Raw genomic sequence first — 22,165 nt, forward strand, 5'->3', positions numbered from 1 at the left:
TACTGCGTATATACTAGTTTCTTTTAGGAAACTGAAATAAGTATAAATAAATATATTTTTTATATAATATATAAATGTTTCCAGCACTGCTAGTGTAGGATGAAGTATAGAGGAATTTGAACTCGATTAAAAAATAAAAATAAAAAAAACACAGAGGTGGCAGCACCAACGCGAATCACATCTTGTGCTTAAATAACAGAATCAAGTTCGGATCAGTTGTGTAATGAAAACTTCTGGGACATTTTTGCCCTACTGTGGACTGTCAGACACACGGGTCCGGTCATGTTCCTTGCAAATCCCATTTCCCTGTAAAACTGGTACAGATCGGACCCAAACATACCCCCAGTCCTCACCGTCACATTTATAATCTAACCTTAAAAAGAGATCTTTAATTGATACTGCGTGCTCGGTGTGTCCTGGCAGACAAAACTCAGGGCGTCAAAGTTACGCGTTCCCCTCGACTTGTAATGGGCGTGTCTGTTTCTGCATATGGATAAAATGTGAATGAATCTCATGCTGTGCGTTAGAGCTGAATGTAGCCAAAATGTCGATGAATGCTGAGTATGACTGCATAGTGATCGGGGCCGGGGTCCAGGGGTCCTTCACGGCCTATCAACTGGCCAAAAAGAACAAGAAGACTCTGCTGCTGGAGCAGGTGCGTCACCCACAAAACTTTTTACCATAAGACTAAGCACAGCGGAGGAGGAGTTAACGACGATCACGGCGTGCAGAAGTCCATGTGTGTGACAGCAGTTCCCGTCACCAGAAGTGTGTGCGAGGATTCAAAAATTCATGTTGGGGTCGTCGATCCAGAATTTCTTTCGGAAGTGCTTTTGCTTTCCTGAGCTGTTACGCACAAGCAAGTGGTCAAGGTCTTGTGAGCCTGTGAAAGTGAAGTGGCTGAGCTGGTCAGTGAGCAGTTGTGGCTCCCTGTTACCTAACAGGTGCTGACCAAAATAGACTGCAAGCACAACATAAACCAGAAAGATCGGGAATAGAACCCGTGAAGTGTGTTTGTGCAGGTTTCTTATCAGGGTTCACAAGCCTACTGTGCTGGTTTATTTACTTATTTACTCAATTGCCTTCAGCTGGAAAAGGCAAGAAACCTGAAATTTAGCCCCTTACCGTGAAATGATGTGCAAGTGTTTGTCAAGAAGTGTGAGCCCAATGGGCCAGATGTTAAATTTAAAATTAAATTTAGGCCCAAAAATCCCATTTTGGAAAGGTCATGTCCCTTACACTCAAAGTCCTGTTCACATGAAATTGGACACACAAGTCAACCATTTCAGCTTTTTGTATTTTTTTTTATTTATTTATGTTTTTCAATAGTAATATGAATAGAACTTGTTGGATTTTAACTGTACCATTACCAAACTGGTATGCAGCATCATGGTACTGAGATACACATTACTACATGACCAGTCAAAAAACATGGCTGCAGGAAAATGGCCATAACTCGACGACTGGTCCAGTCATCTTGAATCTGGGTGCATATCACCAGGCTGTGTATCCGAATAGGCCTACCAAAACATTTTGGGCCTGACCTGTAATGTAGTTGACAAAACTTCCCGTTAGGTGTGCATGCTCTGGGGGCCAAATCCCAAAGAGTCATAGTAATGGGTGCAAGTTGGTTTGGCCTATCAAATATTTGCTTATGATTCAAGACGCCTTTGAGCAGTCCTGAGTAAACTCACTCTAGACATCCCATGTTATCTCCTGAGCATAGACACAAATTTTCATCCTAATCCGGTGAAGAGGAGACAAATGTTGGGACTGTGAATATGCAATTATTGAAATGGTGCAGGCTTTGTGATGATGAAACAAATGTGTCATTGGTCTCACCCCTTGTTTAAACAGAGTGAAAGTAGCTGAAGTGACTTTGCTCACCTTTGTGAAGCCTGAAACCTGCTCATTGCTGATTGTGGCTTTGATTTAAGACCAGTGAGGTGTTTTCTCCTGTTGAGTGTATAAAGGTTTCAATCCAGAAGCAGCTATGTATTTAACTGAAATTATTTGTAGTTCCAGGGCCCCTCTACGAGAAGGTTATGTATTATGTAATAATGCAGGTGCAATCATTAGGTCACTGTCATGTCCACTTACAATGTCCGTTGGTGGTGCCAGTAATAATAACAAATAAATGTATAATTAATGAAACTGACACGAACTGATTGCCACACAGTGAATGTGAAGGTTTGGACTCCTTTGGGTCTAGGGCCCCATGATTACCTGCGTTGCTCTGTAGTCCAGTCTTGCTGTATTGAAATGCTTCACTCATTAATTAACAGTACAATCATAATAAAATGCTTAATACTCATGCTAAAAAATGCCAGCATGCACATTCAGATCACTTTGTGCAGCACTCTTTGAATGGATGGATATAATAAAACCGATTATAGCTGCAAAAAACAGTTTGACATGTTTGCTGGCAACAGCTCAGCAAACAAATAATATACATCACTGGCAAAACATTTCAATAGCTTTTTTTGACATGTGCTTCTGATGTGTGCAACTGGGACTCTCAAGTTGGGAAGCTGGATAAATACACAACAGTGGCAGCAAAAATCAGTCAGCAGCTTCCTTCCTTATTTTCCTGACCTTGTTGTGTATGTTGTAAAATAGTATGTATGTATGTTTATTTTTATATAACCTCATGTAAGCGCTGGTCTGTTAAGGCTGGTCTAAGTTCCACAGTTAAAATAATGGAGTTACATTTGATCCGGTGCTGCAAAATGACTTAATCTGCCTTGAGGCTGTCTCCTCTGAATGTGTGGCTGTCTCTTTGTGATGTTAGCTGGCAGGGTCGGGTACTTGTGCTGGTGAGCTTTAGTGTACTGTATGCTAGCACTTAGATACCTGGCTGAAGTCTCACCTTTCTGCTTCTGCTGGCCCTTTTCTTCTCATATGTCATTGTTTAAATTTTTCTGGCTGCTATAGATGATCAGCTGTCATTCCACCAGTGTGCAGATGTCCATAGAATGCATGAGCTCTGAATCTGGCTTCAGGCTCTTTCTTCTTCTTTACACATCAAGTCTATTTTTCTCCAGAGCAGCTTGTATCTCTGACCAAGAATTTCTCTTATATATATATATATATAATATATAATATATAATATATAAATACCCAATTTATTGAAAGTTACATTAAACTAAATGCTTACTGATGTATTTGATTTGTCAATGGCTTTGCCTTTACAGACAGAAAAATTAGTTTGGTGTACTTTGTTCCTATTTCTTTTCCTCTGAAGTCTGTGAAGTTGTAGAAGAAGTTTCCTTCTTCTAATAAACACTATTCAACAAATACAGACACAAACTAGATCAGATAGCATGCTGTAGTACAGTCATTAAAATTAGCAAAATAAAGTCATAAAGAATCTGTTACCAAATAGATCAATCAATGAGCTGCAAACATGTAGTTAGTGCGCATTTTAGAAATGTCCCTGCTAAAAAAAGAACAATTCCAAGCCTGACCATAATGCAATAGTTGCACCATGTGGACATCTGGGGTAATGTTTTCTGGTGGTAAGCCTTCCCAGAAGAGTGAAGGCTGTTTCAGCTGCAATTTAATGGACATTCAATTACATGCTCAGGTATTACATCTGGGTTCAATGTTTGGATATCCACATACTTTTGGCCATTTGGTGCATGTTATTACCAAATCAAAGTTATTTCATTTGAACCAAGTGATATTATGTTCTTCTTTTCTAGTTTATCCTGCCCCACACCCGCGGGAGCTCCCATGGCCAGACCCGCATCATCCGCAAGGCCTACGAACAGGGCTTCTACTCCCTCATGATGGAGGAGTGCTACGACCTGTGGGCTCAGCTGGAGAGGGAGGCGGGTGTCAAATTGTACAGGTAAGCAGTCAGCAGAAACACAGAGAGAGAAAACCCATTAAACAGAACATAACAAAAGCTTTACCAGAACACAGAGATTTGTCACATTCAAGGTGCTGTGTACGCACAAGAGCAGCAACTCAATCTACGGAGCCATAAATGCATGACTTTCTCATTACCTCCAGCGTCACTGAGTCACCGTTGACACATACCATGCCTTTGAAAGTGGAACAGGGGCTTTTTTTCATCTCACTAAACCTCTGATTTTCATATGCAGAACGGGGAGGAATTTGTATGTTTATGAATATGACAGTGGCATCAAACATGGAGCAACCTTGTAGCACTTTACGTGTCTTGGTTGTACCACCTCGGTGCAGCCCTGTTCGTTCTCAGCACTAGAGTGCTGAATAACACATTGCTTCATTATTTATGTCTCAGGGTAATAGTTTATTATATCAAGCCACACCCATGTTATGTTCCCTAGAAACAGTGTGCTTCCCCATCCCCTATGCACCCATCCACAGCTCATGACTGATGGGTCCACATCTGAAGGCCACCTGTGCCCTTGGGCTGGCAAAAAACGTCTGAATCAAGATGAGAAATGTTAAGGTGAGGCTGGTGTGAGCAATGCCTCCCACTTCTGCTGTTGCCTCTGGGATGGAAAGGGGCCGCAGCAAAGCAGAAATCTGCCCACTAACCTTTTTATTTTCTCCACATGCATGATAACATGTGTGCACATGCACCATCTGAACTCGTGCCACCAATCACCCAGTTCGACAGGTTGGACTAGATGAGGTATCATATTTATGATCCTACATACACTTGTGTGGCTTTTCCTTCCTCTGTCACACACTCATAAACACACAAGCACAGGGAGACATAATCATAAAATTTTCTGATGAATGGCTGAAGCCTTTAGCTGGTGTTGTCTGTGCCTTATGGCTGCTGACAGATGTTGGAGCAGCCTTTAGAAAACACTGCTGGCAAAGGACAAGTCAGCCATCTATCAGGCGGATTACTGAATTAGAACTCGTGTTTCACAACAACATTCTGGGACTTAATAAGTGATCGATGGAGCTGCTGTGATCTTCTGTATTACCATCCACTGATCATATGGTGTCCACTCTAATGTCACTGGTTTGATCCCTTGCAAAGGTTCATTCCATTTATTACAACTTGGGTCCTAGTTTCATACTTTTGCTAATTTTCATTAAGCTTGAATCTGGTAACATTAATTATATAGAAAATTGTGTTTAAGATAATGATTTAATAATTGACCTCTGATAAACACAGATTATTATATATTTAACAGTTGATTTTTCACATTCATTTGTATGTGGGACTTCGTATTTAGTCTTTCTTTCGAATGACTTTTTTTATCTAATTATCTTCTGTTGTTAGATGGTGATATGCTGTATAATACCTTTTTTATTATTGTGTGTTTTTGTTTGGTGTTTGTTTTTGTGTGTGTTTGATAATTCATGGTTATTTTTCCGACTGTTACTGTTGGTTTCTGTTGTGCTTTTATTTCTTAAAAACAAAAAACAAAAAGGCAATGTGACAATGATAGGTTAGCCGAACTGATTTGGAAGAGAAATGAGAGACTAATAACATAATTATTTCCCTTATGATCTGTGATCCTTCGCTTTGGATAAAAGCGTCTGCCAAATGACTAATTGCAATTGTAATTGTGATCCATCACAGTTTACATGCTGACTTCCTGATTCAAGCTTGACTCACTGTGGTTTTGCGCTCACAGTTTTCATGCACAATGAATGATTAATACTGAAAGTTCAGTTACCTTTTCTGGACAAAACCACAAACTCAAACAGTTTTATAAGGGATCAAGCCCACAGTTGTCCAGCCTCTGCCGAAAAGGGTTTGGGGGCGACCCAAAGCTGGACTAATCAGTCAAAATAACCCTTCTCATGTTAAAATAACATTATTTTGATTAAGTTATTAAAATATCCTTTGTCCTGTTTGACTGTTGGTGAATGACTGCTTCATGAACATGAAGGAGTCGTTATAAATGGTTTTGCCTGTTGTCATTCAGTGAGTTATGTCATTTTTGGGGGCAAAGTTGACAGTGTTTGAAATATCTTTCTTATCACGACTTGATATCAACCAAGGCAACATAACATAGAAAATGTTGCTTTATGCTTTAACATTTGCATTAAACTGTCATATGTGGTTGGTTTTGACATTGGCTGTGATTACACCATTAGATTTGTGTCACTGGTAGTTTTCTTGACATCAACTGATTTTTTAAAAATTCCTTTAAATCTTGTACTAACAATGATAAACAGTTTGTGATTTGTAAAAGCCTTCATGTATCTTGAGCGTTTCTTACCAAGATGCCACCTCAATCCCCACTGACCTCCCCTTGCAGACAGACAGGACTCCTTGTGATGGGACCAGAGAAGAGTCAGAGTTACCAGCAGTTTAAGAACACCCTGGAGAAGAACAACACTCCCATGATGGTCCTGAACTGTGACAACTTCAGCCAGCACATCCCCCATGTCAAGCTGGCTGAGGGAGATGGAGCGCTGGTGGACATCAGTGCTGGAGTTTTGTATGCGGACCGTGCACTCAAGACTGCACAGGTACGACGTGGATACTGTTGATAGAGCATTAGGTATTATATATCAGCTTGAGGAACTGATGTCATGAGTGAAGCCCCATCTTGTGGTCCACTTAGGATATGATGTGTCCTGCCCAAGCCAGTGAGTTTAGTGAAACATTTGTTGGCACGTGTCGAGCTATGGCTAACACACATATGTGTAGTCAGTACAAATGAAGTCTGGTTTAATTTTTGACAAATTCCATTTTATTTTTTCCAGAATTACATGTTTTTTGTTTTCATTTTTCTGAATTTGGTGTTTAACAATTTAAGCCCGTTTTGTCATCAGATAGTAAGAAAATAATCAAAATTTAATGAATATCAAGGAATTTAATGAAACACGTAACACTCCTCCTCCTTTTAATGCTTGATCAGATACGACGTGTCGTTTTCATTTGTCTAATAGAATATCTGACTCCTAACTTACAGCCACTAAGTCTTCATCAAACTTGTGTCTTGCATCTGTTGATGTTTTTGTACTGCGGAGACTTTGTTGAAGTGGTGATCTCTCTCTCTCTCTCTCTCTCTCTGTCTGGCAGTATGACACCATAGTGTTTTTTCTGTTCATTTGGCTTAGGTGCGATGAAAAAACGTCTAGAATGGTAGTGGAAATTATCAAATTCTGCAACTGTCCATGTTTCCTGCACTGTGGAAAATTATAGGGCCCTAAATTTGGCACATAGCAACAGTTGCTATAAGACGTTAATATGCCCAAAAAAATGAATCCACCCCAATAATTTTTTCTGATATACCTGTCATAAATCTTTTCTGTGTTCCAGGTTAGGTAAACTAATTTGGTAAATGAAGGCAAATGGTATAACTATTAACCAAACCACACACTCCCTGCTTCAACTGGTTGCGTTTAGCATAGTTGTGCACTCACAGTTTTCCAGTGCAATGAAGGATCATTACAGACGTTTCAGGTGTGCCACAAGTTTAGATGATCTGGATAAACTGTCAGTTTATTTCCAACCTACCTGAATGTCTGAGTACTTCTGTTTCTTTACCTGTGAGATCCTTTTCTTGGTAATGTCCCAGTGTTCTGAAACGTCGGCCACTACTTTGGTGAGTACAGTGCCTGACAGAACTGATGAGCAAAGCTACATAAATAAAATCCAAGTTGTAATTAACTGTAGTTTCCCTTTAACTTGTCTATATGACTTAATGCAAAACTGAAGCTTAATCTGGAGGTCTCTAAAGTTCACCTCAAATGATCTGTATCTTATGCTTTTTCAAGATTTTCAAGGTCTTTCTCTCCTTAGTAATGTGAAAGACAGTGTCTGCTTCCCTTACTTGCCGAAAGGCATGGCCTTTTCACATTCATTTTGTAGGAATTTCACAGCATTGTTTGATGCATAAATAACAAATTAGCTAGTATGCTACTCAGTTCCATTTTTTGTTTAATAAAACATAAATTGACCTTCATGTCTGCTCCAGGGTTCATGGCAGAAAGCCGTGTTGTGATTTAAGAAATCTGTTCCATACAAAATTTACCACTGAACCGAACTGCAGGCAAGGGTCCCATAACAAGAACCTTGTGGAAGTGATGAGAGGTGAAAGAAGAAAAACATTTTCTAATTTGTACAAGACCAAGAACATAGAGAATTGGGCTGAAAAATAACAAGATATGGATAATTGAACATATTTCACGCCCATTGTTTTAATCTAATAATAGCTCACACCAGGAATATCTTTCAGCAATAAATTCACATTACTGGACTCTGGCAGCACTGAGAAGAAGCACTGGGGGGGAACAGGCTCATCCATGGCTGTTAGGTCAAGCACGAAGCACTCCTTTGTTATTTCAGTGAGGTGCCATTTTCAATTGACTGCACAAATTGTTCAGCCACTCTTTCATGAAGCAGCAGTCAATTATAAATTAAAGCTTGTTGTGATAGATGTGTAACACATGGGTAGATCATTGCTCTGTGCATTTACATGTCATGGTTCTCTAATGGCCTCTTGCTTCTCATATTATGTCTTATTATTGCAATTGGTCTGTCTTGTTCAATTATCTCAAAGTGGCACATTCCTGAATGTCCTTTTCTCTCTATAAAAACAAACTTGGTGATCACTTCATGAATGTATACAGGCCCAGCTCAGGTCTGTCTGAGGACCACAGCCCTACAGTTTTGATCACATCAGTGCAGTGATGTCTCTCACTTAACTGTGCACTGTATAAAGCCCTGTTCACACGTGTCAATAAATATTATAGCAGTTATGGACAAATATGAGATTTCTAGATTTGTACCCCATCCTGGCCTTATTTTGAAGTCATTACTCACTGATTTTGGTACATAAGAGATAGAAGACACCACTTTGCAGGGGGGGGGGGGGGGCTAGGCAACGTTGAATGGTTGGACTGACAAAACAGTGAGGGCACAGTTTTTCCTCGCAATGCTAATTTTAGAAGTAGTCATATTCAGCTCCAGAGCCCAACTTAGTTAGACTCATAGAGGCAACCGAGTTTCAGTTTTAGTTAGACTTTCGATTCAATTATGTTCAATATAAGTATGCATCACCATCTTCTTGTTCCTGACAACTTGCTGACTGACTTGCAGACTACATTATATTTCTGATTGTATTAATAATTAGGCAGAATAATTGATACATCTGAGAATAAAAAAATTAGGAACTTCATTCTAGTTTATTTGGGTATTATTATTATTTTGGTGATATGATCTAATGATAATGCGAAAACAAGTGGCAGAAGAAGACAGCCCTGTTGTAAAATAGTAATAATAGGTGTACATTTAGATAATTACATCAACTTAACTTTGATGTATTTGTATTTTATTTTATTTATGTTTATTTATATTCTGTTCTATTCTTCTTCTTCTAAATGAATACTGAAGTTAAGATGGGTAAACACTTTTTTAGAAGCCTGTGCTGATCAATAAATATCACATATTAGAAAGCACTTATTTACACATAGATTAAAAGATTACACTACGGAAGGATTTCATTAAGAAATTGTTGATTTGTGTCATTTCTTTTCTCAGGGGCAGTTTCAGAAGATGGGTGGTGTCATAAGAGACAAAGAAGTGGTGACAGACATCATGCCTGGCCCTGTTGTGACAGTGTCCACCTCTGCTGGGGTTTATCGAGCCAAGAGCGTGGTCATCACCGCTGGACCCTGGACTAATAAACTATTGGCCCACACTGGCTTGCAGTTGCCTCTGGAGGTATTCAAAATCTATGTGTCCCAAGTGCAATAATGTTCATATAGCTGCGTACAGTATATGTAATATTGTACTTTAAATGTTTTCACCGGTGAATCTAAGTGTAATGTTAGGATTCAAGGGCTTAACATACATGGAAATGATATAGAAGGCTAGGTTTCATCATTAACACTTAAGTATGCACCAGACCTGGGATCATTTTGTGGCCTGTTGAATGGATGACCACAGCATCATCTGTGGTTTGTAAACAGATTGCATTTGTTAGCCCTAAATTGTGGCTGTTCAACTGGATACGTGTTTTTCACTAGTTCTAGTTTGTTTTCTCACAACAAAACAATTTTTACACAGGGCTCGAGACTGTGACCAAAATGGTCGCATATGCGACCTTTTTTTCAGAGTTTGCGAGTAAGAATTTCATCTGGTCGCGTTCGTGCGAGCGCATCAGTTTTATGGCTCCGTGACATTGTGGTTGAAAGTCGTCCCTTTTTTCACTGGTTTAGTCAGCCGCCTCCACCTGCACTCTCTCCTGTTGAGACAGCGCCGTCGCGTGCACATAAGCCGTCGCGTAAACGCGCAGCGCACAGAACTTCAAGACACCAAGACTAGCGTTTCGCTATTCTCAAAAATGAAGGGGTCTGTTGCTGATTTTTTCAAAAAAAAAAAAATTTGTTAAGGGGTCGACACAATTTAAGCTGGAAACTGTGAAGTTACACAACGCCAGCATAAAACACAAAACCTGTCGGGACCAATGCATCACCCGAAACACTGAGCCCCTCCCGACTTTTTTTCAGCGGATGGATGAGAGTAATCGCTCAACAGAAGAGAACGAAATGGTCATTAAGTTTAACACTGCCTATAACATAGCGAAAGAGGAACTCCCGTTCACACAATTCAAATGCCAGATCGCACTGATGAAAAAAAAAAAACGGGCTGAATGTGAACCCAACCTATGCCAATGACAAGGCATGTGCCCAGTTCATAGGAAAATCATGTGCTGGTGCGACCAACTGAGAAAGTTGGTCGCACCAGTGCTACCAGTGGAAAAGTTAGTGTAGAGCCCTGTTACATTCTTTATGCTTCCCATTTTGCAAATGTAGTTCATTCAAAGACCAAAATATGCTTATGCACTCTTTTTGCCAAATTTTTAAATTGACGATTCGATTCTGTTTTATTAGTGTCTTTTATTGTTCCACTCCCACAGCTAGCCATGACGAGACCTTGACACACCCTCAAACTATCCCATAAATAACATAAAATGGTGAAATGAAAACTGTGTCAACACAGGTAAATAAAATGATGGGAAATAGAATGTGGCCTCCAGTGTAGAGGTCAGGTTTGATCAATACATCAAATTATAGATCCTTGTATAACATACAACATTTCACATTATGTATAATGTAATGTATTAGCTGTCAACCCTAAATGGATATCATTTTCTAAAAATTGTTTTTTCTCAATAGATTGTTTAGAAATCACTCCTGATACACAGTAGAATCAGCCACACATTTCACGACACACTCGTAACTCGTAACTTCAAATTGTTCACATCTAATCCAGTTCCTTTTCCCCAACGGGATTTTGGCCTGCCTACCCTTTAAATGCCCACCTGAAGATGCCAAGGAAACAAAAGCGTTACTGCTCCATATTTAAACAGCTTAGATGCCTTAGTCAGCAAGGCACACTGCCTGAAAAGTGAAGGTGATGGGAAAACAAGCAGACAGCTGGTAGAGTGGAGAATTGGAGTTGATATTGGAATTGTATTATTCAGGTTAGCAGCAGGCTGGGGGGCCAGAGAACGCCATGCCTGAGTGAACTGGTAGAAAAGCACAGGCTCTGAGCTCGCTGACTCGCCAGAGCACTTCTGTCTGAATTTTAATGGTCCCTTGGAATGAGTGCACGGCCAGTTAGTTCATTACATTGAAAGCTCCTGGACAGTGTGTCCTTATTATTGCCACCCTGAGATGGACGTCATTTGTACGACCATGTGTACATTTCATTAAATCCTAATTCTCACCTCACCTCTGCGGAGCTGCTGTTGTTACAGTTCTATTAGGCGATGAGAAGAATGGATTAGGTGAGTTATGTATGTTTGTATTTTAAGTTATAACCAGTATGGGGTTGTATTGCTTAAAGTATAGTATTGGATAAGAAATATATAATTAATCAAACATAATCATATCTGAGCTAACCCACACTCAACAACTACAACGAAGTTCCCATGACATTTTGTATGAACACTGAAATACCTGAGAGGACAATTCCTTGGGATTTTAATGACCTACATTTCCATCAAATTTGATATTGATATTTGTGGCCCCTGAATGTTTGTGGTGTCCTTATAACTTTTCTCCTTGCGCCATCTGTGCGCAAATTGGCATGAATTGGCATTGGTTTTCTGACCCCCCCAGACCCCCCCAATAAAGCAAAACTGCACATTTTAGAGTGGCCTTTTATTCTGCACACCTGTGCAATATTCATGCTGTCTAATCAGCATCTTGATATGCCGCACCATCAATCCCTGGCTTCTCCAATCCACATGTTTAGAATTAGAATTAGAATTTGGTGGTCAAAGGTCGCTGTGACCACACACAGCACATTTTAGGCCATAACTCAAGAATTCATATACTAATATTAAAATTTCACACAATGTCTCAAAGGTTAAATGATGTAGTGATAACATAACAAAAGGAAAATATCAACTTTCCTATAACATCATAATGTTCTACAGAAACACTTTTCTCTCCATTATTCAACACCATAACTCAGGAACAGAAGGCGGATTTTGACCATATTTCGCATTTGGTCACATACTGAATTGCTGACACTAATCTTGGGTGTCCACATTGAAACTGTGGTGACTGTATAAATTTTATGTGCTGCTTTATTGAAGATCTGTTCAGCATCCACATTTTATTTGTAATTTGTAATTTTCAGAATCATATATGTCAATATAGTGATAACTTCCATTTTGCCAAAAAATACATAAACAGTTATTGTTAAATCGCTTCAAAGTTGTCACTACATATATGAGTCTGGACAGACATGGATGTAAATGCAACTTGACTGGTTGGTGGAGGCATACAACTGTGAGGTGGTAATTCTAATTTTCATCCCCCGTCTTTCGCTAACTATAACAAAGACATTGTGCGTAAGGTTAACCAAAGGATAGGAAGGATAGGATCACATTTTTTCAAGTGTGTCTTAAAACAGTAGCCGAGTGTCCATATGCACATGTAAAATCTTTTGCTTGTTCTGATTATTCCTCCTGTTCATACTGGCCATTAGGAAGATATCCCCTCTGATCACACTTCCAGCAGAAGAAATAGGAAACAAAATCTGCAGTCCTCATTCTGGCCAAAAATATGTTCCAAAGTTTATCTGCAGTTAATATGAGACTTCAACACTCTCAGTTAATCCAGTCAAGTGGGTATTTTTCAAAAGTTAGTACAAAACCTTTTGTTTTTTCCCAAACATTGTTACCATGGCGGAGGAATAGTAACTCACAGAGGCAATATCAGACTGTAACTTTCGAACACATTCGCTTTGGAATGGATTTTTGCACAGAAAAAAAAAAATCAACAGATTTTGTCCCCATCACTTGCATCGGAAACATATCAGGAAGAGATCTGTTAGTGGGCAGTATGAATAAGAGGAACTATTACAACAAGCATATGGATACCTGACTTGTTGTAAGACACCCTAGAAAAATTATGAACCTTTCACCGTATGGTACAAGATCAAAAGAAGGTCATTAGAATTGTTTTTGCAATAGTCATATTTCAGCAGTCTTGATAGACACTGACAAGCATTGCATACACAAAGCTAGTCCTTTTTTTTGTTAGGAGGATGTGTTGGAGTTGTAGGCTGTAGGTAGTGTTTAGGAAACCCTCTGAATTTCAATCATGAATTTTCGTGTTTGAAAGCTTTCGGTCAAAAGTCTACAGTGACAGCCAGATTGCTGGGGATTGGCCGGTACTTATAGTTTTCCTTGTTTAACTACTATAGGTGGTGAAGATCAATGTGTGCTACTGGAAAGAGAAGGTGCCAGGATCATACAACGTGAAGCAGCAATTTCCCTGCTTTTTGCTGACCGAGGGTGAGGAGTCCAAAGAGCACATCTATGGCCTTCCGTCCAACGAGTACCCAGGCTTGGTGAAGGTATGTCACAGTACTGGACCCTCCAGGGTGAATTTACCGCAAAGAAAGTCTAGATTCAGACTGACCCTCAAAGATTCATGTAAATTTTGTTATACTATGAATAAAGTTTGCTTGCTGCTGCTGTTATTCATTTAATGTATGCATGATTGCCAAGCATTCGATGTGTCATATAGGAATAATATTGGTGATGTCATTCTGTGTGCAGATATGCTACCACATGGGCAGTAAAACTGACCCAGACCAGAGAGACAAGCAGACAGACAGGTCTGATATTGAGATCCTCCAGCGCTACGTCAACCGCTGTTTACCTGGCCTGGTCCCTAAACCTGCTGTGGTGGAGAGCTGCCTGTATACGGTCCGTATCAACACACCAGATCAAAGTGTTCAGAGTGATCACCCTAATCCCTTTAAGAGTTGAGATTTAAGTCTCGGAAGGTAGAGATTTGATGATATCTGTGGGTCATCATCAGCAAACATCAGAACATTCAACCACCAGCAACACATGTAATGATACGTTTTTGTAAAGACATAAGCTAATGACAAAGCAGTGGGGGCTAAATCAAACGTTACTTATTTGACACAAAAGCAGAAACTAAATTTCAAATGCTTCTGCATCGTTTGATAAAGATATCATGTAATAACAATGAACTTTTTGATAGTTAAACATTGGGGAACTACATGAGAAAAAACAAATTGAGTGACATTTTATAATTTGAAAATCAACATTTATAGAGCCACTCATCTGAAGGGCTACACTTTTTCACACTGATTTTTTTTCTGTGCTTCCTTGCTTGAGCAAAAAGCATAAGTAACTAACTTCTCCAAGCACAGATTTGCTGTTTAATTTGGAATGAGAACACCATCTGAAAATTTTGTTTTTGCTGACCCTCAGTGGTTTAATGTCTCACACTGCTACAGATGTAGAAATGTACTCTGTGAAAGAAGTTGCTCTTTAAATGCAAAAAAATATTAATGAGAATGTTTTTTATAGTTTTATAATTACAATATTGGTAAGAAATTTGCAGAACTATTCTGAACAGCTTCAAAATGTAGGTATGAACGACACTATGTAACATTAAATTAAGGTTCTGGCTCTTGGTGACTAATAACGGTAGTATCAGTGTGTAAACATTTTTGGTCCAGTGCTGCAAAAGAACTGTCAAAAATTGCTTACATTTTTTGGGAACTCCAGGAGGCCTTTTTAATTCAATCACTGCTCTTCTTGCTGAGCTGACTGCATCAGGCTTTTTAACTACTTTCCTTTTGCATTTGCTCCCTTTTCACTCCAGGAGGTCTTCCTTTTTAAACTTTTCGTAAAATTACAACTGTATTTATGTGCACAAGCAACATTAAAACATTATGGGCACATTGCCATGACATTTAATATGACATTTGGTGTGCATATTCATGCTCCACAGACCAATAACCCATTGTGAGCCCACGATCTTGCACTTTTAACACGACCACTGGTGAGACTAAAAAATCTAAATCCAATGTCCAATGCCATTCTCAGTTGTTAGATTCTGTTTAGGCTGTGCTGACCTGTGTTTATGTCTGTGTGTGTGTGTATGTGTGTGTGTATGTGTTGTAGGGGTGGGGTTTGTGCAGCTGCTCTGTCCTCTAGCAGCAGCTTTTACTACTATCACATACTGAAGCTGCTGGACAACATAATTTCTATGACCTTGTCGAATGCCCCTGAAAATCCCGACAGTCACGCTTTTCTCAGTTATCAGCAAGTGTTTTGTTCCATTACCGGTGACTCTTACAAAAGGACGGAGAGTTAAATTACATGTGTCTTGACAGTTGCGGTGAAAATGTGCCTTTTGTCAGAGGTCATTATATATTCTTCAGTAGAATTTGTCATCCAGTTAAACACATTTTTAACACAGTTTTTTCCACAAAGAATCTGACAGGAACAGCTCCAAAGGCCACATGCCCGCATAGAGAGGAAGCAGAATGTCTGTCTTTGCCAGATAGTTCCCAGGACAATCTGCATTTGCTCAGTTCACAATTCATGTCTCCATTGGGAACAAAATCTTTGAGATCCTAACTCAGCTCTGTAGTTCTGAACCTGAACAGTTTATACATTTCAAACCAACAGATTAGAAATGACAGTGTCAAACCTGACAATCTGGTCAGAGTGAATCAGTTTCTCCTACAATCTGGAGCCTCTCATTTTAATTTTGGACTTTGCTGACTCTTCATGTTTTGTTGTTTTTGCAGCTAACGCCTGACCGTCATTTTGTGCTGGACTGCCACCCCACCTACAGCAATATTGTGATTGGAACAGGATTCTCAGGTACAACATAGTGCAACTCACAACAACTCAAACCAAGTCAAACAGAATCTATGGAAGGGATCACCTATGGTTAGACGTGTGTTAAGGTGGATTATCTTTCTTTCAGAGATTACAAACATAACTGTTAACATAGTGTTTATATATATGTGTGTGTGTGTGTGTGTGTGTGTGTGTGTATAGATAGATAGATAGATAGATAGATAGATGTGTACTTAGACTTAGACTTCACTTTATTGATTCCAATTGGGACATTCTTTTGTTGCAGCAGCAGGGTAAACATACACATAAACATAAAATATATACAATAAAGAAGAAAAAGACTGAGAATTAAACGAGAAAAGAATACATACATATTACAGTACACATTTAGACATGTCAAATGAAATTTGTCAACACTGGAATTAAGCTTTCTTCACTTCTCTAGCTATAGTATAGTAAAAGTTGTGGCCTGGTAACAGCTGAAACCAGAATTCTTCCAGCTGTGAGAATTAATTTGGAACAATTATGTAGCGGCAGCATCAATTCAATTCAATTCAATTCAATTTTATTTGTATAGTGCCAAATCACAACAGAAGTTGTCTCAGGACACTTTCCATATAGCGCTGGCACAGGCCGAGCTCTTTTATCTACAGAGACCCAACAATTCCCTCATGAGCAAGCACTTGGCGATAGTGGCGAAGAAAAACTTCCTTTTAACAGGCAGAAACCTCAAGCAGTGACAGTGGATATAATAATAGTAATAGCAGTTGCAATGGATGTCAGACAGGGCCATGGCAGGAGACACAGCTGTAATCCACAATCCAGATTCAGCCACTATCCATGGGAACCTGCAAGACGACAAAGCACAGAGACTCCGGGGAAGAAGCTAAGTTAGTAACACACCCTGTTAGGACATGAAAGTGTGCAGAGGGAGAGAAGGACAGCGGAGCTCGGTGTAACTTTGAAGTTCCCCAGACAGTCTAATGCTATAGCAACATAACTAGGGGCTGGTCCTGGGCAAGCCTGAGCCAGCCCTAACTATAAGCTTTATCAAAAAGGAAAGTTGTAAACCAACTCTTTGTAGAGACAGTGTCTGCCTCCTGGACAAAGACTGGAAGATGGTTCCACAGGAGAGGAGCTTGATAGCTAAATGCTCTGGCTCCTGTTCTACTTTTGAAGAATTTAGGAACCATAAGTAAGCCTGTATTCTGGGAACACAGTGTTCTAGTGGGGTAATAAGGTACTATGAGCTCTTTAAGATAAGATGATGCCTGACCATTTATGGCTTTGTAAGTAAGAAGGAGGATTTTAAATTCTATTCTAAACTTGACAGGGAGCCAGTGCAGAGTGGCTAATATCGGAGAAATATGATCTGTCTTCCTCGCTTTTGTCAGAACACGTGCTGCAGCATTCTGGAGCAACTGGAGAATATTCAGCAACTAATTTTGGCAGCCTGATAGTAAGGAATTGCAATAATCCAACTTGGAAGTTACGAATGCATGGTCTAATTTTTCTGCATCATTTTGAACCAGGATGTGCATGATTTTTGCAATGTTACGTAGGTGAAAAAAGGCAGTCCTTGAAATTTGTTTTACATGGGAGTGAAAGGACATGTCCTGATCAAAGATAACTCCCAGATTCTTTACAGAGGTTAAATGTTTTTGAATAAAGGAAGGAGCTGCCACTACAGTCACTCACTGAACTGAAGTAGTTCTAATGTACCTGCAGCAGCTTGTTTAACTGTGAAAACATGGTGGACATGTATCACCTGAGGTCACACCCAGGCTGAAAATCCTTCCTATGATTTTTAAATGATTGATTCTCATGAATATACTGTATTAATCTTTTCCAGTTACACAAGGTATTTTTCGTCAACATAGAACTGATGATAATCACAGAATGGCCGTTATTCTCTTAATATTTGGTAGATTAGTAATATTGTTCGTAAACCATGCCAACCTGACAAAATCTGTTGATACTGTGTTTTTCAGCACTTCGTCCAATCAGTTTTAGTGCATCACATTGGTCATATGAGTGCCCATAAAAAGGGGGGAACAAGCAAAATTGAATAAGGGGAAGTAAAAATACCTTTTTTCAGCAACATTTTTCAGCCTTGATGATTAGGAGTAGTCTTAAATCATTGCAGTTCATCCCCTGAGGACCACAAATGTCTTTACAAACTTTCATGACAATCCATCTAATAGTTGAGATATTTCAGTCTGGACCAAAGTGCTCATCTAAGGCTCAGAAATAAGCAAAACACAGGAATAATGATAATAGTGATTCAATCTCTGGCCCCTGCAGTCTACATGTCAAAGTGCCCTTGGGCAAGATACTGAACCCCAAGTTGCTCCCGATGGCTGTGCCATCGTTGTGTGAGTGTGTAGTAATTGTTGTCACTCCTGACGAGCAGGTCACACCTTGAACATTAGCCTCTGCCACCAGTGTTTGAATGTGTGTGTGAATGGGTGAATGTTGGCTCTTGTTGTATAGCACTTTGAGTGTTGTACAAATGCAGTGCATCATGGTCCAGCTGGTCTGGCTGGGTGGTCAGAAGACGTCATGGATAGTGATTTTCCCAAGGTCTGCTGTGAAAAAAAACAACAAATTGAAACAAAAATGTGATGAAGTTTGAAAGACGTACTGGCCACTGCATCTGCTTCTGCCTCTGCCATTTTAACATGAATACTCTTTTCACTCACTCGTTCATTCCAGCTGGTTCTTCTTGGTTGTATTTTTTTCTGTTAGCTTAACTCAGAGCAAAGAAACAGCAAAGTGAACATGATTGGAAATAATTTATAAATGAAAACAGTATCCTCGGAATCAAGAATCACGTGACAGGAGTGTCTCATCAAAAACACAAAGCAGAATCCTGTCTAGTAAAGAACTTGAAAAAATCCCCAAATATCATTGACATGTAGTCAGCACAGAGTGTAAGCCAAAGCAGCAAAGTTTTTCTCATGCATGATACAAAACAATTTGTCAAAAACATCCCGATGATTACAGTAGTAAACAGTACAACTTCACTTCACAAAGACAAATGCCTATGAAAATAAGTGACTATTGCATGTACAAAAACATAATGTAGGTTCACCTTCTTTAATTACATGTCCATGTAAGCTAAATGACCAGTTATTTTAGTTAATACTTAAGCCACAATAAAACAGAAATTGAAGTCATCCAGAAAATGCAGTTATGGAATCGGCCATTTTGCTGTCTTACCCAGCATTAGATAAGACATCATGTCATGTCACCCTTGGAAGTTGGAAGGTACATTGTTTCACCTTTTTGCACATAGCTATAGGCTAGCAGTATTTTTGCTTCTTTTGTTTTTGCTGAGCTAGACCAAAAGTGTCCCTGACGTCTGCCCTGGATGCAGACATGAAACTGATATTATCCTCTCATCGAACTCTGGTAAGATTGTGATGTCAGACTTCTCCTTAAATAGCATTTGTTTGCAGTACAGTGAAGGATTTATAAAACATAGAAAAAAGATGATTTCACATTCGGAATTTAAGGAGGCCCCTGGTGGACACTGGGTCCGAAGCAGCCACCTGCAGTTCACAGAATGAATGACTACCATTCGTGCCATCATCATCAGAGACCAGATCTAACTGTGGTATCTAGTTTTTTTAGGGCTAATATCTCCAAGTTTGAAAAGAATGTGTTTGATTTTTATACTCTTGGATTTTTCAAATATCCTCCACCATTAACAGTTAATTGCACGCTTTCAGTACTGATGAAAGTCAAATCAAGATGAAGCCACAAATGCAAATCATGTCATTAACTGAATCTATAGACTGGTTTAAAGCAGAATTTTTCCAGAAGATTCTTCATGTGCTCACAATGTTCAGAGCTACAATATATGTAATATGCAAAGAGTAACTGAGCACACCAAACCTGTCATGTATTTTAGGAACATAGATACTTTATATAATGAGACGTTCCTGTCCATTGTGAAAGGTGAAAGCAGCTGTGCTTTGGCACTACACTCATTTCTTCTCTGATAAACATGGCTGATTCACCCAGAAGGCCAACACGGCTCCACCTCTCCTCCCCTACCTCGAGTGTGTCTTGGCACTTTTCCATTTTGTCATGCAGTCATGTCCTTTACCTAATTATATCTGTAATTAATATCCTGCACTCAATTCTCTGCATTCAGAGGAGCTTGCTGGGATAAATGGACGAAAAGTCAAGACAAATGAATTCCATACTAATACTTTTGCCATTCTTAAAGCCTCACAGGGAGTGAAGCTAAAAATGCTTGTGTGGCTCCTGCTTTCACACCAAATGCACAAGTGTAACATTGTGCAAAGTAGTTCAGCTATTTTTGTATTTCATCTTAGTTTTAGTCCTTTTGTCAAAATGCAGGATCCCTCTGCATATAACCAACACCTGCGTTTACCGACACATTCTCTGTCTATCTGAAATCTCCATCTGATGTTCTCTCTGAACCAAAAATCTTAATCTGACTGTAACAATGAAAAATGCTAAATGAAAATTCAGTGGATCACCAAAATTGATGTGACATCTTCTGATACAAATACGCCTAAGGTAAATATAACACTATATTGAATTAGTTTACTTACCTTAAGTGACAGACTGAGGCTAATTTAGAATAACGGTTAGGCATCCATGTTTGTTATCTTTTTGAAAAAGGCACTTACAATTACAATTGTAATTTGTGATTTGGCCAACGCTTTTATCCAAAGCAACATACATATGAGATTTTCATACATCACAAGCAAGGTTCTAGATGGGAGAGAACAACAAGAGTAAGTGCCCTAATGCAACTTTCTGGTCCAATTGGACATAGGTGCTACAAGGCAGTGCTATGATGTAATACATAGAGTGCATAGAGTGAACAGAGAGGGTTTTTTTTTTGTTTGTTTTTTGTTTTGTTTTTTAAGAAAGAAGGTGTTAAGAGCTTGTAAAGAGCTTGATCTTTAGTCTTTCTCTAAAGATCGATTGGAGTTTGGTAACTTGTTCCACCACCGGAGAACCACAGAAGAAAAGAGTCTAGCTAGGGACTTGGGGCCTTTTTGAGCTGCAACACCAGATGCCATTCCTGGGCAGAACGCAGTGAGCGGGAGGGAACATAAACCTGAATGAGGGAGTTCAGGTAGTTTGGAGCCGTTTTGGTGGCAATTTTGTATGGAAGCATCAAGGATTTATACTTGATGCGGGCAGCAACAGGGAGCCAGTGGAGGGATATGAACAGCGGAGTGACATGCTCTTGTTTGGGCTGATTGAAGACCAGGTGCGCTGCGAGATGGCCTGCAGGAGGTTGGAGGGTATAGGGTACAGTGGACAGGTAGTGGGGCGAGAGTCGAACAGAAGGTTGACGACTTTCTCCTCTGTGACATGGGAAAATGAGGAGAGTGAGGCCCTGTTAGCTGGTGGTATCCTACGCAGTGGGTCAGGCTCAGAGAACTGGTTGCTGATGGTCGAAATCTTATCAGTAAAGAAGGAAGCAGAGTGATCAGCTGTGAGCAAAGTTGAGGATGGAGGCGGTGGGGGGTTGAGTACTGAGTTAAAAGCAGAAAATAGTTTCCGAGCGTCTTTGACACTGCTGATATTCTCCTGATAATAAGTGGACTTGGCACTTTTCAGATGGGAGGAGAATGCAGACAGGAGAGTCTGAGGTCAGAGGGATCTCTGGTTTTGCTCCGTTTTCTCTCGGCTGCTCTGAGCACTGCCCGTTGCTCTCTGATGACACCGGTGAGCCATGGACTGGTGGGGGTTTTACGAGCAAGTTTGGATGAGAGAGGGCATAGATTGTTTAGAGAGCCGGCTAGCGAAAAGCAGAGTGTGTCTGTTGCCTCATTCACAGGGAGTGAGGAGAAAACACTGTGAGGAGGCATGATTGCCGAGACCTCATCGGAGAGTTGAGTCGGTGTGAAGGAACTGAGGTTTTTTCTGCAGGAGACCATTTGCGGAGGAGCTTGAGGATGCTCTCGTAAGGATACAGAGAATTGCATAAAGATACATGTAAAGATACATGACAGTTAGCTTAGCCGTGCAGCAGTTTCGAATCGCAATTAAGTCGAGAGTATTGCCCGCTTTGTGCGTGGGAGTGGTGGAGACGTGTTTGA

General features: G+C 39.8%; 1 protein-coding gene across 2 annotated transcripts in view; it reads left to right on the plus strand.

Moving 5' to 3' along the window:
- Window positions 1-473: 473 nt before the first annotated feature.
- pipox (pipecolic acid oxidase) overlaps window positions 474-22,165 on the plus strand; it is a 46,316-nt gene continuing 24,624 nt past the window's right edge. The window contains exons 1-7 of one of the 2 annotated variants that reach the window (XM_076735676.1): window positions 474-655; window positions 3,705-3,853; window positions 6,222-6,435; window positions 9,455-9,637; window positions 13,640-13,792; window positions 13,998-14,147; window positions 16,016-16,091. In XM_076735676.1, the coding sequence (XP_076591791.1) occupies window positions 545-655; window positions 3,705-3,853; window positions 6,222-6,435; window positions 9,455-9,637; window positions 13,640-13,792; window positions 13,998-14,147; window positions 16,016-16,091 (1,036 nt within the window). In that variant the 5' untranslated portion in view covers window positions 474-544. The remainder of the gene's footprint in view (window positions 656-3,704; window positions 3,854-6,221; window positions 6,436-9,454; window positions 9,638-13,639; window positions 13,793-13,997; window positions 14,148-16,015; window positions 16,092-22,165) is intronic. The other variant, XM_076735677.1, reaches the window with a different exon arrangement.

The sequence above is a fragment of the Chaetodon auriga genome, chromosome 7 (assembly GCF_051107435.1).
Source record: "Chaetodon auriga isolate fChaAug3 chromosome 7, fChaAug3.hap1, whole genome shotgun sequence".
In the NCBI taxonomy this organism is placed as follows: Eukaryota; Metazoa; Chordata; class Actinopteri; order Chaetodontiformes; family Chaetodontidae; genus Chaetodon; species Chaetodon auriga.